Source organism: Castor canadensis, chromosome 15 (genome assembly GCF_047511655.1).
Source record: "Castor canadensis chromosome 15, mCasCan1.hap1v2, whole genome shotgun sequence".
NCBI lineage: Eukaryota > Metazoa > Chordata > Mammalia > Rodentia > Castoridae > Castor > Castor canadensis.
In genome coordinates this window covers 100,070,534-100,083,243 of record NC_133400.1, presented here as the reverse complement: position 1 = coordinate 100,083,243, position 12,710 = coordinate 100,070,534, and the positions used below count along the sequence as shown (strand labels likewise).

General features: G+C 48.7%; 1 protein-coding gene across 10 annotated transcripts in view; it reads right to left on the bottom strand.

Moving 5' to 3' along the window:
* Pcnx2 (pecanex 2) overlaps positions 1–12,710 on the bottom strand; it is a 192,747-nt gene that overhangs the window by 151,206 nt on the left and 28,831 nt on the right. For all 10 annotated transcript variants that reach the window (XR_012442221.1, XR_012442222.1, XR_012442223.1 and 7 more), the window contains 2 exons: positions 11,887–11,980; positions 906–1,041 (listed from right to left, as the gene is read on the bottom strand). Coding sequence is in view for 7 of the 10 variants with exons in the window: in XM_074056857.1 (XP_073912958.1) it covers positions 906–1,041; positions 11,887–11,980 (230 nt within the window). In the remaining 3 variants the exon portion in view is untranslated. The remainder of the gene's footprint in view (positions 1–905; positions 1,042–11,886; positions 11,981–12,710) is intronic.

The window sequence follows — 12,710 nt, the reverse complement described above, 5'->3', positions numbered from 1 at the left end:
TCTGCCTGGCCTCAGTGATGTATAAATTTCAACCCACTGTATTATCAAGTATTCTTTGGAAAACTTTTGCTAAGCACTCTGAAAAACAAACATAAAGCTGTACTAGTTTTTCAGAGATGAAGTGCTCTAGAAGGAAAGGAAACAGTTGCAGGAGGAAAGTGAACAGAAAAATCAAGAAACTTCATGCTAACTTGACTTCATTTGGTCTTTAGTCCTCTTTCCTCAGCCTGAGCCAGAGGAGGCCTGCCATTCTTCAAGGTCTGACTGAGTGTCCCCGTTCCCCTCCTCCTCAATGCCCAGGCTGGAGTCACAGCTCCTGGGCACAACTGGGTCTGTGTCTGCCCTCCCCAGGTGTCTGAGGCTGTGAATTCCTGGGTTTACTCCCACAGTCTCATTGATGCTCGCCTGACTGAGTGAATGAGTATCTCTCAGTAAAACAACAATTTTAGACTTCTTGATATCGCCTGTCCTGGGACTAAGGTCTCTCCTTCAAGTATAGGCAAATATTCACAATATTCAAATATCCTTCAAAATATATGAGAATTTTTGAATGCTTAGCATACAAGGTTATCATAATTTTTTTTAAATAGATATTTTCAAAGTCATGGGGGAAAAGCAAACTTACCCAGTGCGTTCTGGAGGGACTCACACATCCTAGCAACCAAAGATCAACAGGGATGAATTTCCAATGCACTTGAACAGCAAGTGAGTCCCCCTCTGTGACCTGAAAGGTCTCTTTTCACTGTCATGCAGTGAAAAATTCCTGCCCAGTAACACATCAGCCACCCAGTGACGTGGGTGAAATTCAGGGCGACACCTGACTAGCCACCTGGAAATGGTCTTAAGCCCCCCCCACCCCACCCCTGCCTCCAGAGCACCACAAAGCAACCCTGAGATGCACATACCCGGGGTGTTTCCGACTGTGTCCTTCGAGCCACCATGAGGAATAGTTGCTGCTGAAGGGCACTGACTGCAGGGTCCCCAGAGGACGGATCTGGACTCTCAGAAGTTGTAGTGCTGGAAGAGCTGACCAGCATCTCTCTGCGAATGGGCAAGTCAAAAGCTCTGATCGTCTTCAGATGTGGTGCACTACTGATCACACAAACAGGATGCTGGAACATCCAGCACAGGGGCGTGGGCCTGGTGGCCTTACGTACACAGCGAGGAGCTAACAACTGTGTATATGAGGCTTCCTGCAGGCCCAGAGCCCATCCTCCTGAACCGCTGCTATTACCTGGGCATCCCAGATTCAAAGTGTGCCCAAAACTGGTTAGATGGAGGCCTGATGTTCAGAGGTGACATTCCCAATTTTTTATGTATTTAGTGAGCACAGAGGTGACAGCCACATGTTCTAGTCTCATTTTTTTTTTTTTGCAAAAATAATAGTGGCTTTAGTAATTCCCCAGACACCAATCAGGAGGAGGCAGTAATGCTTACTCTGCTTCCCCAATCCACCCCAACACTCTCTCTCTCTCCCTCTTTTTCTCTTCATCATCTTCCCTGCCTAACACCCCAGTGCAGGGAAAGTACATATCACATTTAAAATGCCACAGGAAATTGAAAAAGAGGGTGCTACTAGGTCAGTTGCAATCCGTACCTAAATAGTCAATCAATGTTGCATGGATCGACAGCAGGCTCCCAAAGCCAGTCTGGCCCTTCTCCTCTGACTCAGAAGGCAGCACCAAGGACTCCCTCCACCTGACTTCCCAGTCTAACTTCAGGACGCTGTGTTGGCTGCCTACCACTTGGTCATTTCTAAGGGAATCTCTGCTAACTTAACGCCTTTTTATTTAATCATTCAACGCTGTGTCTGTTGGAAAAGAGATCAGGTCCATCACTGAACCCAGGAACAAGTCCTGGGTATCCTGGCCATCCACCCAGCCAGTGTTCAGCCTTGCACTGGAAATGACAACTCTCAGATGTCATCAGGGAGCAAAGAGGAATCACTTATGAATGAGTAAGCCATGGGCAAGGTTGTTTATTCTTGAAAGGTAAAAAATGTAAAGGACTGTCTTTTTCATGGCTAATGGAAGCTGTGTAAAAATGCAGAGAGCTTCGGCAGTCAGGGTGCCACCATGAGGGACAAGTCTGAGGATTGCAGAGCTGAGAAAAGAATCCTGACGACAGCGCTGAGTCTCTGAATTAACAAACTTTGGACTGATCCACCTTGTCTTCTGAGATGATGCATCTCTTGACTATTTGACCCACTGAATTGAGTCTTACCTCACTTGCAGCCCAAGCTGTGCTGACAACACAGACCCCTCAGGAATGCAGATGGGTAATAAGGCAGTCACCTCTGGCTGCTAACTGCACAATTCACCATAAAGACGCTATAGTCTTCTTGCTTCCCAGGTCTGTAAACACTCTATTTCACACTACACACACACACACACACACACACACACACACACACACACACACACACACGTCTCTACATGCTTAAGATGTAATTTGTGCCTGTTCAGTAAAGTCCTCCCTGTAAAGAACTGTTTAGGAGGTGCACAGAACATGAAACCTCAAAGGCTCATCCATTCAGCTCCTGGCAGACAGCTTCCCTTCTCTCTCCATAGCTGGCTCACCTCTGCCACTAGTGGGGAAAGATCAGAGTTACTGAAACAACATTCATTCGAACTTTTCTCTTTGGATGGAAACCACTAGGTGACAACACTGTCACTTCATAGTGAAACACAGTAGAACTGAAGGTGCCTCGTTAGTGCAAAGTCAGAGAAACTGAAAAGTTGGCAGGTGCCAGCACATCACGGAAACCCAGAAGCTAACAATAACATTATTTTCTACATAATCTATTTAGATATCCTATTTAAAGATCAGGGTTTGGCTTTCTTTTTAAGACCTTTTGGATGAGCTCTGGAATGGAACAGAAGTAGATTTAATTTACTGCTCTGCTGCTTACTGCCTGTGACCAGAGGCATGCCACTTTTCTACCTGGAATCCTCACCAGTAAAACCTATAAAATCCCCGAATTTTCCTCTTAGGGATTGTTGAGAGAATTTATCAGACTGTGTATGCAAAGCCCAGACCAGGGCCTCCCACCTCCCCAGTGAGGCACTTAGTAACTGCTCTGGACTTTCTACATCCTCCCATTGAGGGAGGATTTGATCTTGCTTGCTCTTGGGTTAAATCACAACATGGCCTCCCTGCTTTTACACAAGCCATGCCTTCATTCCAGTTGTCTGTTTCAGGAGTGGGGAAGTCAGTAGTCATTCTCTTCGGTGTGTAAACATTGACTCACAATGCAGATTGAGTTCCTTCTTAAGAAATCCCTTTCCCAAGAGTCAGGTATTGTAGACAAGCCACGTGTGTAGGACACATTCTCTTCTGCGTGTTCCCCATGGTGGGTCCTCGTCAGAAACCCACCTTGCACGTGCACATGCAGGCCAGGAGGACTGAGTCCACGGTTAGCAAAGCATGCTCACGTGGAGGGACCAAGTCCCTCACCTTGACATGGTTCTCTGCGGTCCCAGTGGTGCAGTGGGAACCCGTGCACACTGGCCTGCCCACTCAGACATCAAGGAGGCCGCAGTGACCATCAGAATAGCTGCTAGGACAGGTGGACAGGAGTCCTCCTGCCATCCTGAATAACCACAAAGCCTCCACCTCTGCAGGTAACTCTTCCCGGTTCATGGGGCTGTCTCCTCTCCAGTTGTGGACTGCAGGCTTCATCAGGATCACAGGCCCATGTTTACCAAGGCAACACTCTGGTCATGTTATAAACACCATGGGCAAGAGCCACATGTCCAGACACATTCCCACCTCTGCTGAAACAGCAGACATTCCCACACCCAGGCATGACATTTGAGACGGTGCTCAGCACATCTGATCTCCAGGAGCCTGGCCTCTGGTTGTTGCTGCCACACAGGTTCAGGTGATAGCAGAGATGGCAATTAGTGAGGGGGACTATGAAAGCTCGGCCCCCAGGAGGGAGGGAGGACCATTGCTGGGATCCTGCAGGGGGAATGGTGTGTTCTATATGGACAGACTTGGGCTTTGGATTGACTGTGGCGATAGGTACCATGCTGGCCTCCCCACCTGCCCACCCCACCCATCAAAGCAGCTGTGGGCAACAGGACAACAGGACATGAAAATGCACGGCCTCTCTCTCCGTGCAGGGAAAAACACAACTTGAAGTTCTTCATCATCTTCCCCAGATTTTAAAAGCAACAGCCGATAGCCCCGGAAGAGAGCCCCTCTTCTGCCTCATGTTACAGGCTTGGGGGGGAGGTGCCCAGAGGTGGCCTCGGAAGGAAGCCAGCATGACACACGTGACACCTGCACGGTGGAGGGCACTGAAGTGCTGCAGTGCTGCTCTGCAAACTAGGCCTGGAATGGAGAATTCCAGCAGGGAGCTTGCCGCAAAACTCGAACAGCTCTGGGTTCCTGTGACAGCCCAATTTGAAGAAAAGGTCACACGGGAAGCAGGAGGCCAAGAGCACAGGCTCTGACTGCCCCCGTGTGGTAGCCAGGACCGCACAGCAGCAGGGAGCCAAGCATGCGACAGGACTTCCTGCTTCCTGCCTCAGAGGACAGAAGCCCTAGAAGCCACCTAGGGATATCCTGTCCCTAGACTTGAGGCCTGGATGGACAGGTAATCCCTTAACTGCGTTTCTAAGAAGCCAGAATAAGGATGGCCGAAGGTGGAGCAGTAAAAGGGCTGAGAAAGTAGGGGTGCAGGCAGAGCCTCAGGGAGGCAGAAACTGCTCAGAGGCACCCCAGGGCCATCTGCACCTTGTAGTCAGATCTCTTCTGGGACATCACAGGCACCAGGGAGTCTTTTTTAAATCTGAGGCAGCAAACACATGTCTATTATCCAAGTTAGCAGAGTGACACAGGAACGCGCTTGATCTCAAGTATCTCTGATGAGAGCTGGAATGTTTTGGTCTTGTTTGAATGCACCAGGGCAGGCAAACCTAACACCCAGAGTTCACAGCATGGCGCTGTCCTGAACATCTGACTGGCTCACTGCAGAGCCAGCATTCCTACTCGGCTATTCCAAACCAGGGACTCCCATTTCTTCTGAATAAAACCAAAACCAGTCTAAACAGAGGTGATCATTTCCTGCCTGCTTCCCTTCTTCCGGAACCAGATGCACCTTAAACATCCTGGCTGTGGAGGGCAACTCTGAGGGTCAGTCCCCAAAATGAAGGGAAGTTTACTGAGCTACAGGTCAGGGAGGCCACCATGTCAACCAAAGCATCAGAACTGGAGAGGTGATAAAGAGGCCTCAAGGGTACACAGGCAGCTCCCCGAACAAACCTGTTATCGCTCAATAATATCCACGTCGATATGTGAGACACTGACTCAGAAACAAGTAAGAGCCAGAAATAAATGCAGTCCAAAAAAAAAAAAAAAAAACATTACCACCTACTCTTTTTTAAACAAAATCAAATTGAGGCACAACATTCCCCAGCAAAAATCCTGTAAATAGTTTGCTCTACAATGATTCCTCCACTCAGGAGATCACTCAGACCACCAGATAAGCCGAACCCTCAAAATGAATGCGAACTCTGCATCCTTCCATCAGGCCGTACTGAGGCTATGACCACGTTTCAATTCTAGCGCTTAAGCCACTGGAAAGAGTGGGTGAATGATGAAGAGATGAGGCAGGCATGGGAGCTTACTCCTTTGGTCCCCACTACTCAGGAGATGGAGGCAGAAGGCTCTCAGCAAAGTTAATGAGACTCCGTCTCAAAAGCAGAATATAAGCCAGGCACAGTGGCTCACACCTATAATCCCAGATACTCAGGAGGCATAGATAGGATGGTGTGGTCTGAGGCCAGACCCAGGCAAAACCTCGATATCTTACGTGAAAACAACTAAAGAAAAAAGGGCTCAGTGGTAGAATACTCCCCTAACATGCTCAAGATCCAGGGTTCGATCCCCAATACTGGAAAACAAACAAACATCCCACAAAATTGAAAAGATCTTTCAAAGAGGAAAGCTCTGTTGTATTATTTGGAAGAATTTTTAGACAAAATAGAAATCTTTGTGCAACAGAGGACAGAAACTCTTTTAAGCTTTAATTGCAAGGTGTTCTGTGGAATAACAAAAGTCTGCTGTATGAAGAACCAGTCCAACCCCAAACCACGCCCCAGCTTTCTAAGCAGCTCTGCCTGCCCCTTCCTGGGCAGATCTGAGGGTTAGCAACCCTAACTTTCTAGGCTGTTCAAGTCCCTTGCCGACCTGAGCTACTGAGTCAATCCTGTGTCCTGGGTGATTTATCTCCCAGCTGTATTTCCAAATGTACCAGCTTCATGGACAGCTCTTGTGTGGCCAGAAACCGCTGGGCAGGTCTCTGCAGCCCTGAGAGGTGCTCTGTTCCCATAGCAACAGGTGGTGCCAAGGAGGGACACACATTTCCTTTCCTGGTTTCCTCCAGGAGTCCCCAAAGAGATACGGGAGTTACACTGCTAACAATCCTCCATTCATACTTGGGAGTCAGGGACATAAAACTGTCACATGTAGGGCCTGACAATGGCTAAGAGGAATGGCTTTCCTGCCACTATTAAGATCCAGTGGTTTAATGGCCAAGTTGGAGGGAATCCCAGTGTCTGAGCTCACCTTACAGGGGAAAGAGCTGCTTTTCCAGACCTTCCATGGATGAATGGGTTAGCCACAGCCTAATCAGGTATCCTTCCAAGTTCAAAATCGAGGTTTACATTTACTACAGAAGGAACACTCAGAATTTAATGGCATTGGGAGTCGAGGATATAATATTTAAATACCTACCCTAAAGTTGTCATAGACACCAAAACCGCAAGCACGACAGCTGCCAAGGAGGATGCAAAATCCTTGCCTGTCTTCCAAACCACACAAAGTGGCCCATATAGAGACCAGAGCACAGGCCTCTCCTGGCCAGAGGCCAGGGCCTTTCATTGCATAAAGGCACTGAGAACTGGAGCCACTGTCCCTTTCCACGCAGAGATGTGGGGACACTGGTACTGCTGAGCGCCCCCCCCCCACCATGGCAGGTGTAGACCACCACACTTAATGTTTAACTCAGCCCAGCAAATTAATCGTGGAAGCCTCGCTCTGTTTATGGGTGAAAAAACTGATGCTTCAGTAAGCAAATCCCAAGTTGTACATCAAACAATAAATAAATAAAAATGTGAGTGCTGAAATTTGAACCCAGGGCAGTGGTGAGATGTGATTTGTGTTTACGTTAAGAAAGGCTAGACCTATATGCTTTCCGGAGATCTGGCTCCTCCTCTGTCAGCATGCAAATGAACAGGCAGAATTACTTCCTCATACAACAGTGAACTGGAAACCTAATCCGAGTCACTATGTGGCTTATTAAGAGTTACTGGAAGTTTTTTTTGGCCCTAGTTTCTCACTCCTAAAAAAAGATCCCATTTTGCATTGAAATGTGTTGGTTGGGCAAGCCCAGTTCTTCTGCCCCACCCCATCCCCACCCCCAAACACAGGGGACAGGAGTTCTGATGATCCCACACTCATCAGGTTTCTCTTGCCAATAGGCTGGATCACTCCTGCAGCCTGGACAACAGAGGGTGAGAACCTCAGCCAGGCTCTGGCCCTGGAACCCTCCACCCCTTCACTCAGCCCCTCCTGCTGCTCTTGTGTCACCTGGGTGTCATTCCCAAAGACTCCATGTGATTTAACTCCCTGTCTACTGAGCACCTACCTGCCGACTGTACAGACAGTGAGGCATGGTGGCTTTTCTATAGACGTGTATAAACTTGAGAGTAGCTGGGAACCCTGTGCAAATTAATGACTGCCAGAAGCAAGTTGAAGAGATGGGTTTATTTTCACAGCCAGGATTGATAAGAGAAAGAAGTGTAGAGGCAAATCGTAACCTGAGCTTTGAAAGATGAGACTTTGGAAAGAGAGGAGAGAGTGGGGATTTCAAAGTGGCTAGTGACAATGTCGCCTGTGTTAGCAAGAAGAGTTGGGAGCCAGGGATGTAGCTCAGTGGTAGAGCGCTTACCCAGTACTGCAAAAAAAAAAAAAAAAAGCTGAGAACAGGCTGTGGGAGTGGCTCAAGTCGCAGAGCTCCTGACTAGCAAGCAGGAGACTCTCAGTTCAAACCCCAGACCTGCAACAGCAACCAAAAGCAGAGCGAGCACCATCCACAGGAGGCAGGGCAGAGCAAGTGCTGACAACAGGGAGCCCACAGGCCACTGCTGTGCACACGTAATCTGTGGTCTGTGACATTTCCAGAACATTTAAAAGTCAACATTAAACAAAACAGACTTTGTCATACAGATGTGGACTTCTAACTCCTTATAGAAAAAAACTGGAAAATCCAGTTCCCTGGGCTCACTGCTGGCATAAGCAGACTGAGGACACTGGAGGGACAGTAACCTTCTGGACAAAGGACGAACACCTCCAAACCACTGTGCCTATTTACATTACCTGCGGGCCAAGAGACTCTGAGTTTGAGGCCCTGCTGTGTGTGTATATGAGGTGCAATGCACGTGTCCACTGACCACTTACCAGAACTGTCATCAAACACCATGAATGTGTGTGCATGTGTGTGTGTGTGTGTGTGTGTGTGTGTGGTACTGGGGTTTGAACTTAGGGTTCACACTTCCTAGGCAGGTGTTCTACCACCTGAGCCATGCCCCAGGTCTTTTTGGTTTTAGTGACTTTTTCAGGTAGGGTCTCATACTTTCTGTTGGGGGCCGGCCTCAGATCTCAATCCTCCTCCTACCTAGACCTGGGATTACAGGCATGAGCCATCGTACCTGGTGTGAGCACCTTTCTTAATCAGTCTTGGTTTCCTCTTCTGTGACATGAGCTACTGTCCTAACCTCACTCAGATAACTTAACATGTGGCACAGTGCCTAAGGCATAAGTGCCTAATAAACAGCGGCTGCTACCACCAGAACTGTCAAAGAGACGGCCTCCTTCAGGGCCACAAGCTGCCATAACATAACGCAGCTTCACAGAGGTTTAGGCCCCCGGGGACACAGAGCAAGATGTGCTCACCGGCCCTTCCTTTCGGCAGCATCCTGGCCAGTCGCCATTGCACTGGCTGGGTCATTCTTTGCCTCCAGCACGAGAGACAGTGAGAAGAAGGTGAGCCCCTCCCCCTACCACACTGGCCCATTAATGCAGGGGTGAAATATTTCATGGACCCAGGTCACTTGTTTTTATCCAGTTTCCCAGCAATGTCTCTTTCACACAACCAGTTCAGAGACGCAAACCATCAGCCTACTCGGCTTTCACTAAGGCAAGTCTCATCCCAAATCCAGAGAAACTGGGCTGCCATGAGGGGTGGCACGGCTTTCAGGGTCTGGAGTCTGGGAGGTGGTGGAGATTGTGGGATCACCCACCATGAACCTGTCAGGCCAGGAGGCAGCTTAAACCTGGAAGGTCCCCTGCCTCTGCACAGGGCTGAGTCACTGCTCCTGGCCATGAAAGAGAAAGGCACAGTGCACAGCACCTTGGCTGCTTCTCCAGTCCCCTCCCTCCATGACCTCACAGCTGATATTCTTCAGACAAGGCACCTGACAGGAGGACTTCGAATCAGCTATGCCCAGTGAGCTCAGAACTGCCATGGCACTCCACAATTCGGCCCCACTAGTATCAGTCTTAACAAGTGGCTTTTGCAGAGTGCAGCCGTGGCTCACTCTTTCCCGGAACTCATAGGATCACGCTCCTTCAATGCTGGGGAATGAGCAGGTGGCCTAAGACCCAGAACTCATTGTGTGCAGCTGCTGGGCCGTGACCTTGTCTACAGGAACACTCACATACCAGAAATGTCAGAGGTGTCCTGGTATGTTACATAAACAAAGCCTCTCTTTCCAGAAAAAGTGCCTTGCACACACTTGGACATTTTTCTCTTTAAAGGCACTCAGTAATCCAGATTCAGTGAGCCTGCAGGATCAGCAGGGCCAGCTGCCGACTTTGCTGCCCGGCACCCATTCTCCCTACTCCAGGCTTCCCCGTGGACGGCCACCACACCCATCCTCAGAGGGAACTTCGATCCAGCCCTGTATGGTAGGCCCAAGTCAGGTGCCCAACTGGTCTTAGTGACTGGACTCAGTGCCTGTGGCTCAGTCAAAACCAATCAGACACAGTGTCACTTTTATTGGGGTTCATGGGAACAAAGGCATTTTGCCAAATGCACCATGCAAATCTGAGCACGGGCAGCACTGGAACCAGAGGGCAGGTAAGATTTAACCTCTAATCCAGAAAGAAAGTGCAGAGGAAATGAAAGAAAGCAAGAGGTGGGGAAAATTCAATGGAGAAATTAAGGGGAGAACACAAAGTACCAGGGGTGAGGGAAAGGGAGGGGGAGGGAAAAGGCTCAGCGAGGCCTTGTGTGGGACTCCCACAGCTCTTCTGCTCTTAAATATTCGAATACTGCCTATGTTTGGTTTTCTGAATGTGTGGCTTTATTCTAACTGGGTTTGCTGGTAGACTTTCTAATATTTACCTAGGAAAAATGTGAGGTATATTTATTTAGGAAAAAAAAAAAACAGAACCAAAAGTATTCTAACTTTACATTGGAATAAAATAAGAGGCTTCTATTTGCTCTAAATATAGCTTAGGAGCACTCTGACTACCAGCTGGGGTGTGCAGGACAGTATGACACTCACACTCTGAGCCACTGGAGAAGACAAAGCTCACGAAACACGGAAATAGAGGTGCTGGAAGACGACAGTGTGTCCCCTCCTCCTGGGGACTCTGCTTGCTTTGCTCTGGCTGGAGAAGTCTGTGTAGACTTCTGGGTACCAAGGGCAGAGGGTAGAGTGGAGGACAAGGAGCGGGTGGAGAACCTGCCCTGTCCCCACCGGAACCACAGGACACAAGAAGGCTACTTCAGAGCAGGGCCTGAGGGACTGAACGGCAGGCGGAGGCATCTCCTGCAGAACCCACCAGACCTGCAGGACTGGATAGCACTATCATTTTTATTTTTTTTCTATTTGGCAGTACTGGGGTTTGAGCTCAAAGCTTCCTGCTTGCTGGGCTGGTGCTCTACCACTTGGGCCATGCCCCAGTCCTAGGTGCTAGCATTTTTGAGCGGGGGAAGAGCAGCAGTGACATCAATAAGCAGTCATGCCTCCTGAAACTGGCACATGACAAAGACAAGGGCAGCCTTCATCCCAGCCACTCCATGAAATTCCCATACAAACCTGGGCAGGAACTCTGGACTTGGGAAGGAAGCTGAGGCCACAGGAACTGGAACTTAGGTTCCTAAAATTTCCTTTATATGCTCTGGGTGGAAAGCCCAGGACATCTCAGCTATACCTCAAAAGTGCCATCAACCCTCAAATAGACATACAGCTTTCAAGAAATGAAAATGACAAACTCGCTTCCATGCTTAGAGCAAGTGGCTGGGACATGCCGCCACTGAGGGGACAGCCAATCAGGGGACAGCAGGTCCAGTTACCTCCGTGGCATGGCGTAGCGATCCAACACAATGGGAACCACACACGCCCCAAAGACACAGGCAGGTGCTGCACTCCCTGCACTCAGAATGGAGGACAACATTCAACATGTTCCAAAGACAGGAAAGCTGTGTGGACCGTCCATCTGCAGAACAGCTGGCCTCCTGACCCACGAATGAGAACCGACTTCCTGAGCTCCCAGGCACAGGTCTAGCATGGAGCCCAGAGCTGCTCCAGTCCTTCCAAAAGGGAGAGTCACTCCACTCACATGGAGCTCCTCCCGACTCACATCTACAGCCCATGTTCAGTTCTGGAAGTGGTAGCAACAAGGAAAATAGTCCTGCTTGCTTTTCATTATTCTATCATGTTAGATTTCATTTTGCACAAAAACTTCAGCTTGACACCTATAGACAGATTCAGGGTGCCTCCACCTGAGGTGCCACATATCATTCTGAGTGAACAGTGTGTTGCAGCAGAGCCAGGACCCCAGGCCTGGAAACGGAGCTCCACTCACCGGGTGTGGGAGATGCAGTCGTAATTGTCTGGTGGGTGCTGGAAAGAGCCTTCCTTCTGGTTTCCAGACTTCAGGTAACAGGACTTGATTTCCCCTGCAAAATCACGAGATTTCAGCAAAATGTATTGTACCACTGTCAGTCCACGACAATTGTCTTCAGCTTGCACTGCTTTCACGTTAAAGAGAACTCACTTTGGCCATTCGAGTAACTGTCGACCTCCTAGTTCCACTGTTTAGATTTCTCCACAGAAGGTGAATCATGGGAAGATGAATGGTGTCTAAAAGAAACTTCACACCAGGTGCTGGTGGCTCATGACTGTAATCCTAGTTACTTGGGAGGTTGAAACCTAGAGGATTATGGTTCCAGGCCAGCTAGGCAAAAGAGTTTGCAAGACCCCATCTCAAACAATATCTGCATGTACACGCCTGTCAGTCAAACAGTGAGAAGCCTAAAATAGGATGGTGGTCCAGGCCAGCCTGGGCAAAAAAGAAAGACCCTATCTCCAAAATAATCAGAGGATGGCTCAAGCGGTAGAGCACCTGCCTAGCAAGGGCAAAAAGCCCTGAGTTCAAACCCTAGTACTGCCAAAAAAAAAAAAAAAAAAAAAAAAAAAAAAAAAAAAAAAAAAAAAAAAACCTCCCAGGCAGTAATTAACTTTTGAACGTTACTTGCTACATAATTGCTCCAAACTGTTTACTTGTATCATCTGCTGTTTCACTGGATACATTCCCTACAGAGGTCTGTGCTAGGCCTGGTGATTCTGCTGTCTTCCACTCCGGTGTCACGCATGAAAGGAGGCTCACTGACCATACAGTTTAGACGG